The sequence below is a fragment of the Hemicordylus capensis genome, chromosome 1, assembly GCF_027244095.1.
Source record: "Hemicordylus capensis ecotype Gifberg chromosome 1, rHemCap1.1.pri, whole genome shotgun sequence".
Taxonomy (NCBI): Eukaryota; Metazoa; Chordata; class Lepidosauria; order Squamata; family Cordylidae; genus Hemicordylus; species Hemicordylus capensis.
In genome coordinates, this window is record NC_069657.1 from 266,847,113 (window position 1) to 266,869,189 (window position 22,077).

The 22,077-nt window shown below is 44.5% G+C and overlaps 1 protein-coding gene across 7 annotated transcripts in view; it reads right to left on the reverse strand.

The window, feature by feature from the left end:
• The window catches only part of SLC23A1 (solute carrier family 23 member 1), a 43,555-nt gene extending 33,120 nt beyond the window's left edge, over positions 1-10,435 (reverse strand). For 3 of the 7 annotated variants that reach the window (XR_008314007.1, XM_053286596.1, XM_053286591.1), the window contains exon 1: positions 6,533-9,030. Coding sequence is in view for 1 of the 7 variants with exons in the window: in XM_053286596.1 (XP_053142571.1) it covers positions 6,533-6,535 (3 nt within the window). In the remaining 6 variants the exon portion in view is untranslated. Of the gene's footprint in view, positions 1-4,998; positions 5,986-6,532; positions 9,031-9,416 lie in introns of those variants that run through there. The other 4 variants (XM_053286592.1, XM_053286594.1, XM_053286595.1 and 1 more) reach the window with 4 other exon arrangements.
• Positions 10,436-22,077: the final 11,642 nt, after the last annotated feature.

A 22,077-nucleotide genomic window follows, 5' to 3' on the forward strand; every position in this document is an offset into this window, starting at 1 on the left:
AGATACACTGCAGGAATAATAGACTGGACCCAGGCAGAGCTAGAGACGCTAGATCGTAAGACCAGGAAAATCATGACCATCAATCATGTTCTGCACCCCTGCAGTGATGTAGATAGGCTCTACCTCCCTCGCAGCTCAGGTGGAAGAGGAAAGCTGCAAGTCCATCAAACAGTAGAGGAGAAGAAAAGAGGCCTTGAAGAATACATAAAGGACAGTGAAGAAGATGCACTTCAAATAGTCAATAACGAGAAACTATTCAACACCAATGAAAGAAAGCAGGCCTACAAGAAAGAACAAGTCAAGAACCGGGCAGAAAAATGGAAAAATAAGCCACTGCATGGTCAATATTTGCACAATATAAGTGGAAAATCAGACATCACCAAGACCTGGCAATGGCTTAAGAATGGCAACTTGAAGAAAGAAACAGAGGGTTTAATACTGGCTGCACAAGAACAGACACTAAGAACAAATGCAATAAGAGCAAAAGTAGAAAAATCAACAACAAACAGCAAGTGCCGCCTTTGTAAAGAAGCAGATGAAACAGTGGGCCACCTAATCAGCTGTTGTAAAAAGATCACACAGACTGACTACAAACAAAGGCATGACAAAGTAGCAGGGATGATACACTGGAACGTTTGCAAAAAATACAAGCTACCTGTAGCCAAACATTGTTGGGACCATAAAATTGAAAAAGTTGAAGAAGATGTAAAAATATTATGGGACTTCCAACTACAAACAGACAAACATCTGCCACACAATACACCAGATATAACTGTAGTCGAGAAGAAAGAAAAACAAATTAAAATAATCGACATAGCAATACGAGGGGACAGCAGAATAGAAGAAAAAGAAATAGAAAAAATCACAAAATTCAAATTGAAATTGAAAGGCTGTGGCAGAAGAAGACCAAAATAATCCCAGTGGTAATTGGCGCCCTGGGTGCAGTTCCAAAAGACCTTGAAGAGCACCTCAACACCATAGGGGCCACAGAAATCACCATCAGCCAATTACAAAAAGCAACTTTACTGGGAACAGCCTATATTCTGCGACGATATCTATAACAGCAACAACATTGACAATAAAATTCACCCATCCCAGGTCCTTGGGAAGGACTCGATGTCTGGATAAAACAAACCAGTCAATAACACCTGTCTGACTGTGTAAAATAATAATAATAATAATTTTATTTGTTAGCTGCCCCATAACAAATTGTTCTCTGGGCGGCTTACAACACAACATTAAAACATGAGATATAAAAACATACAACACATTATATCATAACAGACCAAAAAGGGAATAGAAAGAAAATACAAAATACAATACAAAACATTTTTTAAAACAAAAAAATCAGTTAAAATCACATCAAAATTTAAAATTTAAAAGGCCTGAGTGAACCAAAAGGTCTTTATCTGGTGTCTAAAAGAACCCAATGATGAAGCCAGGCAAACTTCACTGGAGAGACGATTCGATAAATGAGATCCAACCACCAAAAAGGCCTTCTCCCTAGTAGCCATGCACCTCACCTCAATGAGCAGGGGCACTCGAGGAGAGCAATATGTTACAGTTAGACAACATGTTGCAGAAGCATACCGAACAACCAGAAACTGAGTGTCATTCCCTAGCTATTCCTGTTTCATGTGCTTTGTTTATTTTGGATTGTGGGTCTTTGAGAAGGGTCCAGTGTATATTTTCTAGCTGTAAAGTGCCTAGATGAAGGGGTGATACTGAGGTCATTCACACAATCATAAACTGTGTTCTACCTAGATTTGGGAGCTGTGTGTGCTCCCAATTGCTGGTTGTGTGGGAGCAAGTTAAGAGGAAAACCTGGGTAGAAATTAATGTGTGGAAACAAGGTAGGAGGAAAATCTTGCTTCCACACAACCGAAAATTGGGAGTACACACCTCTCCCAGTGGGCATCTGGAATGCTCTCCCAGTGGGCATCCGCTCCCCAGTCTCCATCACAGTTTTTAGAAAGCAAGTAAAATCTTGGCTTTTTACCCAGGCTTTTAAATGAGTGTTTTGTTTGCTGCTGCTTTGTATCTTATGGTTATATTGTACATATTTTTTAAACTTTTAATTAGATTTGTATTTTTATATTCCATTTTAATTCCAATAATAAAATGAATGAATGAATGAAGAAATAAATAGTCTCCTGAACCTTGGTAGAACACAGATTGTGATTGTGTCAATAACCTCACTGCATTATTACCTTTCGTAGTAGTGGTGGTGGTTAGTGGTGTTAAATTGCCAAGCTTCAATGTGGATCTAGCAGTTGTTTAACAAAGTAGTACATATACTTCTGGTACAGTTGCATAGTGTAAGCTCCCTCTAATTCATTTGTAAACTCTTGGGCTATTACACTTGGTTTCATCTCTTTGTTTCACTCCAGATCCTCACATGGATAAACTGGGACAAGCCCAGACATGCCTAACTATATCTCCTGTACCAAAAAATGATTTCGAAACCAGGTTAATTTTGCTGCCATATTTCCTACAACTACATAGCCATATCTTTTGTCAGGGTCTTCATTCTGGAGTTGCAAGGACGGGTGCCGACTTATCCTTGAGGACAGCTGAGGTGGTTACCGCAAATGGCAGATTGGTGGGAGTCGCCACCACCATTGCCGGGCAATTTTTTCTGAAACATCTTTTCCTCCTCCTCCTCTGTGCCTCCTTCTCTTTAAAAGGGAGGGAGGAATAGAGCAGAAAAAGAAATGTGGAGGAGAGGACTACTGCATTCCTCTCCTCTCCTCCCCTCCGCTCCCCTCTTCCCTTTTAGAGAAGTGCAAGAGAATGAGGAGGAGCAGTAGATAGGCTCCTCATGTCTTGGCCACTGGGGGTGGAGGCTTGGCAAGGCACTACACACTGCTGTTATGGAAGTTCACCATAACAAGGTTCCGCTTGTTATGTGGTGCTTCACCCCTTCATGAGGTGCCTGGCTTGGAGGACCCGTATTTAGAAGTCCAGAATAGACGCATGTCTTACACTGGCAAGGAAGGGAAGGGAAAATTCACATGTGTAAGAAAGCCTGACATGGACCTTTCACCTTTTCGGGGTCATGCAGCAAGACTCCCGACACCCTAAAATTGACTTTCGAGCCCTTCCGAGTCTGATGAATCAAATCAAAATCCCCGGTGCCTGTCTGCTTCAGAAGCACATTTAATCGTGTTCCTTCCTGCATTCTCCCAAAGGCATTAAAGTCATTAAGCCACATCCTCTAGGATCGCTCAATCCCAAAAGCAGACAACGGGCCATCCTCACAAACACATCTTGGTGATTATCTCATCAAGATAAACCCCTGTCTGGCTCCTGCATTGGCTTTTTCCTGTCTTTTGTTCTTTTTGCCTTTTCGTCCTGCCACCAGGTGGGCAGGGACTCACTGGAATTTTCTAAGGACAATTGTCCATCACCAATCGCAGGTCTGCTAATCACAGATTTGAGTATCTGAGACTGGCAAACGGTCACCCCCCTCGCCAGCCATGACTTGAGTATTCGCAATTGGTGCCATTAAAAAAAAAAAAGACTTGTCGCAATGCTGATTTCTGGGGTCATGGGGTCAATCTGAGGGTCAGGGGTCATTTATGGGGGCAGGGGTGATTTCAGGGGGGTTGTGGTGAATTTGGGGGGTTAGGGCAATTTTGGGGGTTCTGGGGGTCATTTCCAGGGTCATGGGTCATCTCTGGGGTCAGGGGATCTGTTCTGGGGGTCAGGGGAACTTTTCTAGGGTCAGGGGGGATTTGTTTTACCATTTTTTAGTGTTTTCAGGCACTTTGGCACTTGTGATTTCCCTAACCCCCTGTCTCCCATTGAAGTCAATGACTTCCCTACCACAAATTTGCCAACCACTAGGGTTTCCAGGAACAGAACCCTCACGGTTGGCAAGGGACAACTAGTTTTTTCCCTGTAAAAAGGGCTTCACTCGCCCTCACTCTCTCTTGCCCTCTGGATCATAATCTCTACTTTGAACCCCGTCAAGATGCTTTTTCCATCCCACCATATGACATCTCACCTGGAAAGGTAATTCAGGTGGTGCATTGACCCTTCCTTCCCATACCCCTGGGGGGTTTACTAGTCCCAGTTCCAAGTCGCCACCAGATGTACCGGTGGTAACTGTAGACGGACCTCTCCAGATGACCTCAACAAGTGATGGGGATCATACCTAAGAAGGCGCTCTCTAAGGTAGCCCAAACCCAAGCCATTCAGAGCTTTAAAGGTAATAACCAGTGTTGGAGAAATCTCCAGGAGTTCGTTTTAATGAGCAGAGGCCACACCTTCCACCAGGTTCAAGATTTATTATCACGACATGCTGGGTGCCTGCACACCCAGTAGACTTGGCAAAAGTCCTTTATACGTTTATTGGTCTCATTGCAAACATAGGCCCTAGGCTTGTGCATTTCAATTCAGCAACAAAACGTTTTGTGTTCGAAAATGGCATTTTCGGACGTTTTGTATACAAATCAAAATGAAAAAATTAAAAACAATTTTTTTTGTATACAAATCGAAATGACTCTATTTTGGAGCCGAAGTTTTGTTTTGTTTTGTTCTTCGGAGCTTTGGTCTCCTGACTGCAGCAACTAGGGAGGCAGTGAGTGTCTGTCGATTAGCAGAAGATAAGATATGCAAAAAGCAGGGACAGCATTGCTGAGGAAGCTCATTTCCTTGGAATATGTTCTATTGTGATGCAATTATGTGCTAAGAAATTCTGATGCCAGCTCTAAAAAACAGTGCCCTGTTTCCACTCTGTCTGGACTGATTGCTTTGAGGGTGGAGCGTGGGAGTTTGTTTCAATTCATTAACAAGTTACTCGCTTGCTTCTGCCTTTCTGGCTGCCTCATTCAAGAGAGACAGAGAAAGAACTAATTTTGCATTGCCTGTCTAAACTCAAGTTTCCATGATGCCATGCTTGCCTTGCTACTTGCGTGAGCCCAGCATACTGCTCCCTATTTAGTTACCATGTATGTGTATATAGTATATAATGCAATTCAAATGCCTGCCTACCTGCCTGCTTAGGATAGTTCGTTGTTCTGCTGACTCTGTGTGATCTTGCTTTGGAAACTGGTTCTTTGTAAAGGTCTACTATTGTTGTTGATGTGCTGAAAAAAATGTCTGTGGATGAGAACTGCTTGCTTGGTGGAGGAGGGAGAGGAGGGCACACTTGATGCTGCTGTTATCTGTAGTTTGCTGCAGCAGGGGAGCATGGGCTTGGGGGTTGCAGTAGTGGAGCGTGGGCTTGGGGGAGGGAAGAGTTGTTGAAGTTTGTGTGTCTTTGTGGCAGACTTGGGTAAGAAAGGGCACCAGAGCAGTGGGTTGAGCATTAGCACCCCAAGGGGTGCCTGCCCACCACCCAGATTGCAAAGAAGTAGGCCAAAGGCCTGATTTTAAATTAATTTCTGAAGTTTCTGCATCTTTAAGGTTTTTCTCCCACAGGGAACAATGGAGGTTTCAGCAGCCCCATAACTGCACTGGGGGGCGTGGTGTTGGGGTGGCCCAGAGTGAGTGGTGGTGTACTGCACAGAGAGTGCCAACCACCCCCATGGGTTGTTGTTTTTCTGAGGTGTTCTGAGTGCAGATTCTCTGGTAGCATGTGGGATTTTCAATGACAAACCATGAATCCTCTCTCATGTGCTACCAGAGAATCTACATTCAGAACACCTCAGAAACAACCAAACCCTGTACCCCACGGGCTTGTGGGTTGGCACCCTATGTGCACTACACCACCACTCGCTGGCTGGCACCCTATGGTTGGCACCCTATGGTGGTTGGCACCCTATGTGCACTACACCACCACTCACTCCGGGCCACCCCAGTGACTCACAGGTGGAGTTTTGGGTCTACTGAAACCACCATTATTCCCTATGGGGAAAAACTTTAAAGACGCATGAACTTCAAAAAGTACCAAAAACCAGCCCTTTGCCCAATTCCTTTGAAAAAATTGTGGAAGCTTACTTGCCCCCACTGGGCACTACTACCCATCCTATTCTGCTCTGGGCCACCCCTTACCCACCCCCCCGCCCCGATGTGAAACTATACTTTTGCTGAAACCTCCATTATTCCCTAATGGAAAAATATTAAACTTCAAAAATTCACCAAAAATCAGCCCTTTGCCCAATTCCTCTGAAATGTGGGTGGTATCTTCCAACCATTGGGCACTACCACCCCACCCACTAGTTCTGCCCAGGGCCATTTTTAAAGATACAAAACATTTCGGATTCAGATTTTGCAATTTCGAACAAAGAACAAAATTGGGGTGTTTCGGATTGGTTGATTTCGAACAAAGAACAAAATGGGGGTGTTTCGGATTTGGGCCAAAAACAAAACAGAAAAAAACAAACAAAATGCACAACCCTAATAGGCCCACCAATTAAGGGCTTACAGCACACTTGTCTGAACCAATCATAATAGAATAAAGTTTCAATATTATGTAAAGTAAGGGTTGTAAAGTTCCCCCCAATCAGGGGTATACAACATAACCAGTTACCCAATTACATTAAAGGTCAAACATCAGGCTATACTGAGAATATGCACCAATCACCATTTGCCAGCAGTTCTTAACACTCCAGTCTATATGTTACCCCTTCTCCTTCAATTCCCTCCAAGCAATACTTAGATACATTCTGTTACCATAGCAACCCTTTAGCGGTACTGAAATCCAAACTTACAGGCCTTGCCTAGATTCTTGACTAGGCCCAAACCAGACCCAAATAAAGTTTTTCATCATCATTCCCCCCTTTGAGGCTTCATGTTAATACATGAAGCCTCACCTTTACATTTTACACTTCTGCAGATATGCCTCTTGTTTGCGCAGCTTGGTACGAATTTCACGCAGTTCAGATTGAGGGAGGCAGGCATAAATGGCATTAGCTCTGTTCAGAGTTTGCATACAGCATTTCAATTACATGACCCCAACATATAAGAAAACAATGAAAATCAGGATAATGAACAAACTGCTAAAATACTTCTTCCCCAGACTCCCAAATCTGGCAGTCAGGGGATCAACCAGGACCCAGTATCCTCAGTGTGATCTGGGGGTACATAGGCCGCTTGTTGGGTTTTCTGCACATGGTCAAAGGTTTTTGTTAAAGGGGTTCTGCTGTCCACTATATCTTGGCCAGAGCCCAAATCTCAGTTATTTCGAATTCCTTCCTTAGGATAGCATTGGGTAATTCTAACAGCAGGCCTTAACTGGGCTACATAACATCTTCCAGACCACTTTGGAGGAAAAGTCCTATAGGCTCTATTCCAACATACAAAAGAGTGTCCCGCCAGGGCCATATATCCTGTGTAGCATGTTTTGATGTAGAGGGCTACCTGTTCATAATAGCCTTGAATGGAGTGATCAAAAGGAATTCCATTTGGTTTGTAAGAGCCGTTTACGTTAGCCCCATTCTTTACCAAGGTGACTTTACAGGAACTATTTCCCGCTGGATAACCTGTGCCATTACACTGGAAACAAAACTCTCCCTCCTTAGGCTGCACCTATAGGTAAGAACGGATTTCATCTTGCATATCTGTCCAGGTGTTATTTGGCCTAGTTCCCCATAAGCTGATAGTTCAGTGATATTTAAAGGAACAGAGATCATGGTTAACCCCTGCTTTGGCATGGACGGGCATGTGATGACATACCCAGTAATCAGTCTCATTTTCAGCTTTGGCTACTTGATAAGACAATTTAACAATTAAGTTTGCTCTGCACATTGGAAAGGCAAAGAACAGGAGATGGAACAGTCCCAATTATATTAGGACTGTTTTTTATTTTGATGGTTATTCTGGCCTCACGGTTGCCAGTCTTTCTTCTGGATTTTCCTGTGTTGGTGAATGCACCTTCTTACAGTGAGAAGTGTGAGTCCAGACTGTCCAGGTAACTTTTCCTTCCAAATTACAGCAGTGTGAGTGACCAACAGCACTTGGAAAGGACCAGTCCACCTCAGTGCCAGACAGTTCTTGTGTTTAAACTCTCTCACCAGGTTGTAGACAAGCCTCAGTGCTTGGAGGCATATGAGCCTCCTTTACCTGTGAGTGGAGAGACTGAGACACCTTAGTCAGGTTTACACAATACAGTACAATATCTTGATCTAGCTGGTACCCTGGGTTTGACTCCCACCCTTAGTGGCCTTCCCATCACAATTTCATGGGATGTTCATCCATGTTTTCGAATTGAAGTATTTCTTATAGATAAGAGCGCATCAGGCAGGGCATCTGGCCAGGGCAGGCCAGTATCTTTGACAGTCTTCGCCAGTTTGGTCATTAAGTCCAAGTTTCTTCTTGCCACGTAAGCTGAGCTTTGAGGATGGTGAGGGGTATGAAATTGCAGTTTTACCCCAAGCGCTTTACAAACCATCTGGATGACCTTACTGGTAAAGTGTGTTCCCATTTCACAATCCAATGAGAGGGGTAGGCCAAACCTAGGAATAAAGTCAGTGAGCAATTTCTTGGCCACTGTGGCAACATTAGCCTTCCTGCAAGGGTAGGCTTTAGCAGGTGTTTGAATTCTTTGAGGGAAACGAAATCAACAAGGTCTACCTGCAGCAATGTCACACGCAAAGGGGGTGTTGGCCTCAAGCTCCGAAGAGCCCGAGTGAGTCCTCCACTGTCATTTCAGGTGGCGCTTGCTGTGTGAAAGCATCTATTTCCCTTTCTTTCTCTCATCGGAGGGAGCAAACGCTGCCTGAAAAAGACAGGGGGGCGCGCGCTCGGGGCTCTCTGTAGCCCAGGCGCAGGGTGGGGGAGTTCTCTCGGGGCGCTTTCAGAGCCCAAGCCACGCTCTGTGCACGTGATGCGCATGGGACGTTGCTAGAGGGGCTGCTGGGTGGGGCCAGACCCAGGCCGCCGTTCGGCTGGCTCCGCGCCTGATTTGGAAATCTATCTTTTATCGGTATGTTGAAGAATGGGGTGGCCAGGCCCCTTCTTTTGAGGGGAGGGTGGTCAACTCCTCTCTCAAATAAAAAATGGTCTAAAAAGTGGATCCCCATAGGGACCCCCAGCCAAACAGTCTGCCCTAAGACCACACTAATAAGGAAATCCACAGGGAGAAAATTGCCATCTATGCAGGGGCACTAGCTTCACAAGAGTTAAAATCTATAGGCCCTCTTAGAGGTTTTTGGCACCAGATAGCCTTCGTCCCAGGGCCTTCCTCCCTTGGGAGAGCAGGCCCAAGATTTTGGATTCATGAGAACAGAGATCCAGAAAGGAGAAAGTGGCCATCTTAGAGCAGGGGGTGGCAAGGAATTGTGAAGCATATCTTAACATTCTTATAAGCACCAGATGGCACTTCCCCTACAGAGCACTCTCTCATGATAGTGCAGACCACAGTCCAAAGGGACATCATACATAAGCAATGCTTTGAGAATGATTTTACCATCCAGCCAAGCTGATTTTTCTGGTGAATTTCGTTACCAGGTGCCCTTTAGCAACATCACCTTAAATTGTGATGAATGATGTTTGTCCTGGTAAAGTGGGAATAAAACGTGTGCCTTTGAGAACTTTCTAGGTAACGATCAGCATCCAGTCCTCCATTCCACAGGCAGTGTTCACCTGACCAGCCAAAGCTTCAGGTTTCCAGCCCCAGAATTCACTAACGACTCATTTGCATATGCCATCTAGCAGGGCCTTCCTCATCCAAGAATGTAGAGTTCATCCCCAGCCTTTCCTCGGAACCCAACCCGAAGCTGCTCGGGTATGCAGATCCACTTGGTCCGAGGGGATGGGAGACTTGGGGAGACTTGGGAATTTGACCTATCTTTTACACAGAGTAGGGTGACCCCAGGAGCAGGGTCCCGATTCAGATGGATTTTCATGAGCTCATTAGAGAAGTGATCTGCCAGAGAAAAGTGCTCTGACAGCTACCTCCTCGGGCAACCTTTCCAGTGGATCCACTCTCTCATGAGAGTGAAAGCTCCAGGCTTTTACCACCTGGTTGGATTAGTGGAAGTTGGAAAGCTCCATTTCCCAGGCCCAGTTGAGAATGCCATCCTCAGTTATAATGGAACCCCATGCCTCTAGCCCAGAGTTCTTGAGAACTGTCATCTACGTGGACCCAGAATGCCTTACTATTTGGGGTTCACATAGCCCCCCTTAGGAAGGCCAAACGATGGCCTTCCCATAGACTAGAATGAAGCCGGTTCCACCCAACTTATCCTGGGTGCTTTTTAGTTTGCCCGGGAGGAAGTTGTGTAAAATCTAAAGGCTAGTCCCAAAGTTTTGAAGCCAGTTTGAGTTAGTCCCATCAGATTTTACACTACCTCATCCCATGTTGAGGCTTTGAGGAGAGAGAGGAGGAAGAGGAGGAGAAGCAACCCTTGCCCCTGCATCTGCACACAGGGCACTTCCCTGAGGGAGAAGGGGAGGAGGGGGCAGGTAACTGACAACTTCCCCTCCTCTCCTTTTTTCCTGAATTTGCACAAGGGCAGCAGACTCTTGCAAATAAAATATGTTGGCAATTGACACACACCTCTCTAAAAGCAAGCCACACTTCTACAGCTGCGATCCTATGCACTCTTACTTAAGAGTAAGCCCATTGGACTAAATCATTTACTTCTGAGTAATCTCAACAAGCCTACAAACTGTTCTCAAAATTCAGAAAAACAGCTACTATTGTACATACAACATGATGCACATACAACATGTTAGCCTGATGTCAGATGCGGGGGTGCTGGATTAGCTCCCGAGCGGAGGCCGCTGCACCCTGCCTTTAAGGGAACGCAGTGCCAGCCCAAATCTAACTCCCGAAGTGCAGCCCCTTCGAGAGTTAAATGGCCGGCGCTGTGTTCGCAGCACAGCCAGAAGTGGCTCTTCCCTGCCTTTAAGGCTGCCCTGGCTGCCCCAGACTAGCTCTCAAAGGGGCCACACGGCCCCTTCGGGAGTTATATGGCCTGATATACATTCCCGAACGGAGCCGCAGGGCTCCGTTCAGGAGCCAGACCATGCCCCCCACGTCTGACATCAGCTAGTCTTGTGGTAGCAAGCATGACTTGTCCCCATAGCTAAGCAGGGTCTGCCCTGGTTGCATATGAATGGGAGACTTGATGTGTCAGCACTGCAAGATATTCCCCTCAGGGGATGAAGCCGCTCTGGGAAGAGCAGAAGGTTCCAAGTTCCCTCCCTGGCTTCTCCAAGCTAGGGCTGAGAGAGATTCCTGCCTGCAACCTTGGAGAAGCCGCTGCCAGTCTGTGAAGACAATACTGAGCTAGATAGACCAATGGTCTGACTCAGTATATGGCAGTTTCCTATGTTTCCTATGACACGGAGGGATAAGTGGGGCCACCACTGCGGCTGCACACAGACCACTGGCAGTCAGGCTCCATGCCTGGTCCAGCAGAACCAACAGGGATGCATTCCCCTGTCAAGCTCCCGGCGTAAGTCACTAGGGTGTATCAGCAGTTTCAGCCCCATATCCAAAACGGAAGCCAGATTTAAAGGGGGCTGGATTGGTGTTTCTCAACCACCGGTCCGCAAACCAGTGCTGGTCCATGAGGAGTTGAGTGCTGGTCCGTGCCAGTACTTGAAGAATTCAACACACACACACCCAATTTTGAGCCAGTGGGGGCCACTGCCACCACCGCCGCCGCCACCGCCGGGACCTCTCTGGAGTTACTTTTTAAAAAGGCAGCCCTTGCTGCAGGGCTCTGCCTTCCTCTCGAGCCCCAGGCAGCCGTTTCTTGCTCCCAGCCAATCTCTCCAGTCTCTCACGTGATGAGAGGAGAGACTGAGAGCGAGAGACGTCACTAGTATGCAGCCACCCCGCAAAAAACACACACATGGGGTGAGGGAGAGGGAGTGCTTGTCTTGTCTTGGCTGGAGTGCTCATGCCTTAACTCTGTTCTGAGTCTGACTGCTACTACAGAGGAGGAACGAGGAAGGAAGGAAGGCAAAAGATAAGAAACAAAAAAAAAAAGAGTAAGCAACAGTGCTGATCAAATGAAAAAAGAAGAGGAAGGTGAGGGAGAGATAAGACGAATGAAAAGGGTGGGGGTGAGGGTGAGGGGCGGGCTGATCATTGACGGACTCACCAAAAGGGGATGAAGAGCAAATAAAATGGAATTTTTAAAAGCAAGCATGCAGGAGAGAACAAGTACAATTTGTGTAAACTGAGAGATCAAATGTACTAAGAGTTTTTATTCATGAAGATCAAGCAGGGTTTTTTTTTGCCAAAAAGGCAACTAAGAGACAATGTGAGAACAGTCTTGAAAGTACTGGAGTATTATGAAAAACATAGCGATAAACAGATAGCTATGACCTTTTTGGATGCAGAGAAAGCATTTGACAATGTCTCCTGGCAGTTTATGTGGAAATTATTGGATGCAATGGGAGTTGGCAATAATTTTATTAGGGCCATTAAGACAATATATTTGGAGCAATATGTCACAATTATTATACATGGAGAAGTATCAGATAATTGTAAAATACAAAAAGGAACTAGACAAGGTTGTCCGCTTTCCCCATTACTTTTTATATTAGTTCTGGAAGTGCTTTGTAGAAACATCAGAGAAGATGGCCAAATACAAGGCCCAAAAGTAGGAAAACAGGAGTATAAACTCAGAGCCTTTTGGGGTGATGTGGCGTTTTTTCTCGAAAATCCATTAGGAAAGGTTGGAAGGCTCTTGGGGGAAAAGAGAACTATTTGGCCAATTGGCCGTGTTTAATATAAACAAGAGCAAAATGAAGGCGTTGACATAAAATATGGACCAGAAATCCATTGATATACTTTATGAAATAAGTGAATTGAAAGTGGAGAAGAAAATTAAATATTTGGGTGTCTGGTTGACAAATAAAAACTCTTTGTTGTTTTCAAATAATTATATTAAAATATGGAATACAGTAAAAATTGATTTGCAAAGATGGACGAGAATGAACTTATCTTTAATGGGAAGAATTTCAGCTGTGAAGATGAATGTCTTACCTAAAATGTTGTTTCTTTTTCAGACTATTCCTATAATCAATACGCTAACCTGTTTCAAGCAATGGCAAAAGGACATAACTAAATTTGTATGGCAAGGGTAAAAGACCAAGAATTAAATTTAAAAACTTAACAGATGCTAAAGAAAGAGGTGGTCTTACCCTGCCGGATTTAAGGCTGTATTTTGATGCTGTCTGTTTGATGTGGTTAAAGGAATGGATAACATTAAGAAATCCCAGAATACTTGATTTGGAAGGATTTGATAGAAGGTTTGGCTGGCACTCATATTTGTGGTATAATAAAAGCAAAGTGCATAGAGACTTTCTTAATCACTATGTAAGAAGGAGTCTGATGGGAGCATGGGCAAAATATAAAAAAATGGTTGGAGTGTAAAACTCCATTATGAGTATCCCCGATTGAGGCTTTGGCACGTAAAGAGACAAATATGCAATCTGAATGGGGTACCTATAGGGATTTGTTATGTTTTCAAGAGAAGGGCTGTAAATTAAAAAATTTAAATGAAGTACAAAATTTGGTTAGTAATTGGTTTCAGTATCATCAGCTAAATGACATTTATAAAAAGGATATTAAAGTTGGATTTGTGGATCAAATGTCGAGATTCGAGAAGGAGTTGTGTGACAATGATGAAAGATTAGTCTCTAAGATGTATAAGTTGTTGCTTTTGGAGGAGACAAGAGATGAAGTGGTTAAAATGACTATGATAAAATGGGCTCAAGATGTTGGTCATAATATAGATATGGCTGCTTGGGAAAAATTATGGAAAACTGATTTAAAGTTTACTGCATGTTATACTTTAAAAGAAAATTATTATAAGATGATGTATAGGTGGTATCTGACACCAAAAAATTAGCATTAATGTATAAAAATGTTTCAAACAAATGTTGGAAATGTGGACAATGTGAAGGAACTTTTTTCCATATGTGGTGGTCATGCGGGAAGGCAAAGGCTTTTTGAGATATGATATATAATGAGTTGAAGAAAAAAATTTAAATGAAATTTCCTAAGAGGCCAGAATCCTTCCTGCTGGGAACAACACAAGGAGAGTTTTCCAGAAGAAATTTAACATTTTTAATGTATGCAACCACAGCGGCTAGGATAGTATATGCGCAGAAATGGAGAGACACTAAAATGCCCTCAAAAGAAGACTAGTTGATAAAAATTTTGGAATATGCTGAGACGGCAAAGCTTATAGCACTTATAAGGGATGAAAATTTGGAATCTTTCAAAGAAGATTGGGAACCATTTTTACTTTACTTAAAGAACAATTTTTCTAATATGGACTTTTCAGCAGGGTTTGAAATATAGTAATAACAGCAGGTTGGGTTGGGTAAAATCAAGTAGTAATGTGGAGTATCTATGTTTTGAATTATTATAGCAATGGTTTATATGTATAGTTAACGTGAACCGCGCAGATAGGTAAGCGGGAAGTCAATATTTACTTAATTGTAAAAGCCAATAAAAATTTAAAATGCAAAAGAGAAATCAAATTTTTTGGGGGGGGGGCGGGGGAATGAGGGAGATGAAGAAAGGGGTGGCTGGGGTGGGCTACTGACTTACCAAAAGGGGGATGGAGATAACATAAACTGGGATTTTTAGAAGCAAGCATGCAGGCAGGAGAGAGAACTAGTGCAATGTGTGTGAACTGAGGAAACCAGTGGAAAAAAGAGATCACGAGAAAGGGGATGGAGTGGGGGCTGGGTGTAGCAAGGCATGAAATTGTGAATGGAGGAGAGGGAAGGAGGGAAAGAAGGACGAAGAAGATACCCATGGAAAGTTTTCCCACTCATGTGTGGGTACACAGCACTTTTTCTCCTTAAACGTCTGCTTAAAAATCATTACAGTTGTAAAAACCTGGATATATATGAATGTGTTATATGAAGGTTATATGAAGGTTTAATCTCCCACCCCATTCCCTGTGGTTTACTTTTCTAATGTGGATGCCATATTTATGTGTTACGTTCATTACCATAACATTACCTTTTCAAGGGCTGTGTGTTTTAGTTGTGTGAGTGTACTGCTTGGAGGTTTTTTGGATGATGTTTGGTTCCAGACTTCCAGTATGATCTGAGATTTTGTGTTTTAAGCTTCCTATCAATTAAGTTGATAAGCTGGTTTTTGTGGTAGCAAACATGCATTGTCCCATTTGCTAAGCAAGGTCTACCCTGTTTTGCATTTGAATCTACATGTGATCACTGTACATTATTCCCCTTAGGGCAGGGGTGAGCAAACTTGGCCCTCCAGCAGTTGTTGAACTATAACTCCCATCATCCCTAGCACGAGTCTCTCTCTCTTTCAATCCTGTCTAGTTGCTCTAGCTAGGGAGCAATTAGATTTATTTAATTAGATTTATAGTTTTAATACTTAGTGTTTGCTTTTAAAAGATTTTAATTTTAATTATTTTAATGCTTATAATATGATTTTAATTGTAAATAGCCCAGTTTTGAGCAGTATAGAAATTTGTTAAACAAACAAACTTCAACTTGAAACCCATTTACTAACTGCTGGTCCAGGAAACTGTGTGTGAAGAATGTGCCAGTCCTTGACTCCGAAAACACTAAGGAACACCGGTCTAGATAATCCTTGTCATCTAAGACCATCTGTAGCCGGGACACCATCACATGCTCTGTTACCATGCACAAAAAGGGAAGGTTAGAAACAGATCTATAATTGTCCAGGTTGGAGGGATCATGGGAGGGCTTTTTCAATAATGGTTTTACCATTGCCTCCTTGAGGCATGCTGGTATCTTGCCCTCCCTTAATGAAGCATTGATTATAGCCTCCAACCATCTGTCTGTATCCTCCCTGGCAGATTTTATTAGCCATGAAGGGCAAGGGTCAAGAGCGCATGATGTTGCCCGCACACTGCCTAGGATCTTGTCCACATCCTCAGGCTGCACTAATGGAAAAGAATCCAACACATTAGGACCAGATGGTACCCGAAGCATGTCTGCCGGAACTGCCAAAACTCTGGCATCCAGGGGCATATCTAGGGTGGGGCAGGCAGGGCACATGCCCCGGGTGCCACTTGAAAGGGGGCGCCATTTTTTAAAATTAAAAAAATGGCCGCTGGAAACAAAATGGCCACTGTGCATGCTCAAATGGACTCTGTGAGGCCCTAGGCCATGCCAGGCCTCGCAGAGGCCATTTGTGCATGCATGGTGGCCATTTTGTTTTCAGTGGCCATTTTTTTAAAAAAAAATATTTTAAAAATAGCCACCGCACATGGTCAAATGGTCCTTGCGAGGCCCTAGAGGCCAGCGGGGGGGGGGGGAACCTTTTCAGATCCCCCCACAGTCTTTAGGAAGCCCCACAAAGGGGCTACAGGTAATTTTTAAATTTAATATAATATAAGTCACCTTACACATATTCAGTTTGTCGCTATGTACAGAGAATCAGGGTTTGTCAATACTGAGCTGAAGCTTATGAGCTAGGATCATATTCATTTGCTCTTACTTTGCTTCTTGTGATAAGTGAGTTAAATGTGATGTCTTAATAATATGGCTATTAATGGTGAATTTGTCTTTGAATCAGTGTGAAATCCTTAGTATTAAGGCCCACTGGGAGTTTCTTACTCTCTTTCTCTCATTTTAACTGTCTTTCTGAAATACTAGAATATAGGGGTGTGCATGGTTTTGGTCCGGCACCATTGGAATGACCTCCGGACCGGTCCGGAGGTTCGGATGGGCGGGGGACTGTAACTTTAAGCAGGGGGGTGGTATTACTTACCACCCCCCGCCACTCTTCCCCCTCTGGCGCTGGTCCTTTGAAAAATCTTCTTGGGGCGGCAGAGTTCCTCCCTGCCGCCCCTGCCCCCGTCATTGTTCCTTAAGGTGCAAAAGAGACGAGCGCTAGCGGCGCACATGCACCCTGCATGGCACACGCGCTCGTCTCTGATGCTGCCGCACGCGCACCGCATACGTAGCAGCGTCAGAGATGAGCGCGCGCGCTGCGCAGATCCTAGAAAAGTTTACATACCCATTTCCTTGGAGGCCCGGAAACATGATGCATCTGTCCACCCACTCGGAAAATTAATTTCGAAAAACTCTAAGGAGGAAGCTGAATCCCAGAATGACAAGTCCAACAACTAACCAGTCCCTGGTGGCGCAGTGGTAAAACTGCTGCCCTGTAACCAGAAGGTTACAAGTTTGATCCTGACCAGGGGCTCAAGGTTGACTCAGCCTTCCATCCTTCCGAGGTCGGTAAAATGAGTACCCAGAATGTTGGGGGCAATATGCTAAATCATTGTAAACCGCTTAGAGAGCTCCGGCTATAGAGCGGTATATAAATGTAAGTGCTATTGCTATTGCTATTGCTAACAACTAACAAGTTGTTCTAGTAAGAACTAAACCAGTCTTCAGCAATGCACACTGTTGGGCAGGTGCTGGACAGTAACCCTTCATATGACTCAGTTGTTATAAGTGTGTCTATGGGCTTGGCTGGCTCACCTACAGAATTGCAGTCAGAATGGAGTCACAATACCATGCCAGGTTGCTTGGTCACACACATCCCTACACGTTCACAGACACATGTGCCAAAATTTCATCAGTGAGATGCTGGAGGGTGAAGTATATGCTTTATGTAATCCTGCAAATGAGCCATTTAAACCAGTATTTCACCTCTGACTTCCAACTGTATTAAATGCCTCCATAGAGGAGGAACAAGACCACAGGGCAGCCATGGAATTGTTCTTTCCCTACTTAAGAGTTGTGGGAAATGGAGGATTTCTGGAATGAAGGCATGGAAATGGTGGACCTTAGCAAACATCTGCAGAATCCAGAGGAAATAGTTGTGGAGTGCAATGACAAGTCAGTGGAGTTGAATCTGGAATATTAACAATTTAATGAGACAGATATTATTTACAGAGAGGCAAGTGCAGACTGCTTTTCAGTGCTCTTGCTGCTGGCAAGACAATAGTAGATTTCTGTAGACTTTTGCACTTCTACAGTTCAGCCCCATTTCAGAGATAGGGAAAGCTGAACTTATGAGATACTCAACTGGTCCCGACATGTAATTGTGCATAGGGCTGCATATTGATTGACTGATTGATTGTTAATGTTTTATACCACCTTTCATTAAAATAATCTCAAGGTGATTTACAAGACATTTAAAACAATATAAAACTATAAAACATGTGCAATATAAATTAAACTGGAATATAAAAATACAAATCTAATTAAAAAGTTTAAAAAACATGTACAATATAATCATAAGATACAAAGCAGCTGCACCAAAACACTCACATAAAAGCCAGGGTAAAAAGCCAAGATTTTACTTGCTTTCTAAAAACTGTGATGGAGACTAGGGTGCAGATACCCTCCGGAAGAGCATTCCAAAGTCTGGGGACAATGACTGAGAAGGCCCTGTCCCGGTACACGACAGGTGAGCATCCCTCATTGTCGGAACATGGAGCAGGGTCCCCTCTAGTGACCTTGTTGAGTGGGCAGAAACCCTTGGGAGCAGGCGGTCCCTCAGGTATCCAGGGCCCAAACCCTTAAGCGCTTTAAAGGTCAAAACTAGCACCTTGAATTGGACCTGGAAACAGATTGGCAGCCAATGTAGCTCTTTCAAAATGGATGTAATCTGATCCCAGTGGGCAGCTCCATAATATCATAGTTGCCCCATTTTGCACTAGCTACAGGTTCTGAATATTCTTCGAGAGCAGCCGCACGTAGAATGCATTACAGTAATCCAGCCATTACGTGACTAAAGTGTGAGTAACAGTGGCCAGATCTGTCTTCTTGAGAAAGGGACACAGCTGGTGCACTAGCCAAAGCCGTGCAAAGGCAATACCCCCAAGCTGTGCACCTGCTCTTTCAAGAGCAACCCCATCCAGAACCAAGTTTGCATATGAGCATACTCTCCACCCTGCCACTTCAGCAAGAAAAACAGCCTGATCTTGTGCATATTACTCCCAGTAATTGTCTTTCGCTGAAAATGACAGCCTCTCCCTCCCTGACAAAGATAAAGAACCACCTCACTACACTTTCTGCAAACATTCTTCCCCACTCCAGGCAAAAATTCACTCCTTGCTTTTGAAATCTTAAAACAAACTCCACCCCCTCCTCACCACCCACAACTCTTTCCTTGCCATTTTCTTGTTCAAAGGCAGGACACACACTTAAGGTGCCCCTTAGCACATGATCAGCTCAGTGCCTGTTTGGGTGCTGGTGCTACTTGAGGTGGTGCCATGCTGCTGCGGGCCACACCCCTGACGCAGACACCAGTATCAAGGGGTTGGGCCAGCCAGGTCAGCTCCACCTCCCTGGCCTTCATGTGCCACCTTCCCCACTTCTTGGTTGCTTACTCTCTGGGTATGCCTGGGATGGAGCTTTAAAACCTCTTCCCCAACCTGGCTAGAAGGTGAGCAGCTGGGAGAAGAGGAAGGTGATGTGTGAGGTTGAAGGAGGTGGAGCTGCCCCAGCCCCACACCTCCCTCACACACTGCCTTCCCCTTCTCCAGGCTGCTTTCCTCAATGACCACAGCCTGGGAGGTGCTTTTAGCATGGTGCTGTTTGGCTTCTGTCTCACCGCTTCACTAGTACATCGGGGAAAGAGAGAGTCATCCAGCTAGCTCAGCTGTGAGAGAGAAGCCAAGCTGCCGCTCCATGCTAAAAGCTCCTTCCACACTGCTGCCACTGAGGAAAGCAGCTAGGAGAAGGGGAAGGTGGCTGTCAGCACAGAGCCGGGGAGCAGCAGGCAAGTGAGGTGATGCCCACAGGTGGTGGCGGCAGGGCGCCTGCTCTCACCACCCCTTGGTGCAGGTGCCAACTGAGGCCATTACCTCATCTCGCCTTATTAGCAAGCCACCCTGGCTCAGCTCAAGTATTTATTTCATTAACAGAGCTAAAAATGCACAGTTCTCCTACCGCATGCAAAAATCTATGCCGGCTTTTCCATCCAACCGATTTACAAAATAAAACAAACCTTCATCTATCTATCTATCTATCTATCTATCTATCTATCTATCTATCTATCTAATTAAAAGCCTGGTGAACAAATGTGTCTTGACTGCCTTTTTAAAAGTTGTAAGAGATGGGGAGGCTCTTATTTCAGCAGGGAGCGTGTTCCAGAGCCTCAGGGCAGCAATGGAAAAGGCCTGTCCCTGAGTAGCCACCAGACGAGCTGACTGCAGACGGACCTCTCCTGATGATCTCAATGGACAGTGGGACTCATAGCGAAGAAGACGCTCTCTTAAATATTTAACAAAGGGTGGAGGGTTGCTGCAAGTCTCATTATCTGATTTCAGCAGGAGGTGACCAAAAGAGGCTGCAAGGGTGAGAAAGAGAAAGGAAAATGCCTAACCATCCCTACAGAGAGCAATTGAGAGTAGTGGTTCCTGCCACCCGGCCCACAAATTCAGACTGGTGGCTCAAGAGCAAAAGTTCTCCTCCCTTGTAAAGGTCCCCAGGGAGGTCACCCAGTCCATGCAATAACTGGGGTAGCACAATTGCCATTGCCTTCATTGTTGTGCCCACACTGTTCCTGGGCATGTTTCATTTTCTGCCACAGTGCTTTAGACAGACTGCATGGTTCTGTACCAATCTGATGACCACCCCCAAATGGCAAAGGCACTGCTGTTGTGGGAAGTAAGCATGCAATACATTCTAACCATCTGGATGTAGAGGGTTAAATGGAGCAGCAGGACAGAAACCATGGGGGAAGGCAGCAACCATGCCATTGCAGGTAAGGCAGAAACATGACCAGAGATTGAGCCCATTTGTTTGCTTGTTTGATTTCTATACTGCCTTTCCAAAAATGGCTCAGGGCAGTTTACAAAGAGAAACAATAAATAAATAAGATGGATCCCTGTCCCCAAAGGGCTCACAATCTAAAAAGAAACACAAGATAGACACCAGCAACAGCCATTGGAGGGATGCTGTGCTGGGGATGGATAGGGCCAGTTACTCTCCCCCTGCTAAATAAAGAGAACCACCACATTAAAAAGGTGCCTCTTTGCCAAGTTAGCAGGGGTTAATGTATGGCTCAAGTATTTCAAAGAGTAATCACGTCCAAGACATACCATTTGAATTCTGCTTCCCTTTGGTATTTCCTTTCAGATGATTAACTCCACAGTTGGAGTTGATGCCATAACTCTCTATCTGGCTTGTGAAGCACTTCAACTCTGAATGAGTGAAGCTGAGTACTCTGTAGAGCCCCCCTGGCACTGCACAGAAGGGTCTCTTCCCATGGCTCCCCTTCACATACTGATGCACTTTCACCAGCAGTGGTGGGGCCCTTTGAAGAGAAAAGGAGCCCTACTAAGCCTCAGCAGTGTTTCTGAGAAGGTACTTGGGGCATGCTTGCTGGGGTCCTTTCCAATAGATAGATAGATAGATAGATAGATAGATAGATAGATAGATAGATAGATAGATAGACAGATAGATAGATAGATAGATAGATAGATAGATCTTTATTGTCATTGTCCTGTGCAGAACAACGAGATTGAAAAGAATCTACAACCACTACTACAGGACCTAACAAGAATAATCTAAACATATACCCATACGCCCCGCTCCCATCAACCCACTAAAAACCCACTAAAAAACTCTAAAAACTAAATACAAAAAACCCCTCAGAAGCTGTGTTTTGCTGCGTTCAAAGCTGAGACCGCTTTTGGGTAGAAGCTACTCCTCAAGCGGCTGGTCCTGATCTTTAAGACCCTATACCTCCTTCTCGAAGGCAGAAGCTGAAAAAGATCATTTCCAGGGTGCGTGGGATCCTGCGCTATCTCTACAGCTTTATTATAACACCTAGTGGCATAAATTTGATCTAAGGTAGGAAGAGTACACCTAATTATTTTCTCCACAGTCTTAAAAACCTTGGACAGCAGTGTTCTTTCTCTGGCTATACAACTCCCCAACCACGCACAGATCCCATAAGTCAACACACTCTCTATAGCACAGCGATAAAACACCAACAATAGATTACTTGAGAGATTAGTCCTCCAGAGAACTCTCAAGAAGTATAATCTCTGCTGTGCTCTCTTCACCAGATCTTTGGTGTTTGCTCCCCATGTCAGGTCATCTCTCAGCTCTATTCCCAGAAATCTAAACACCAAAACCCGTTCCACACAAATCCCTTCAATAATGAGTGGCTGGAAATCCAATTTGCATTTCCTGAAATCCACAATGATCTCCTTTGTTTTCTTTAAATTGAGGAATAAG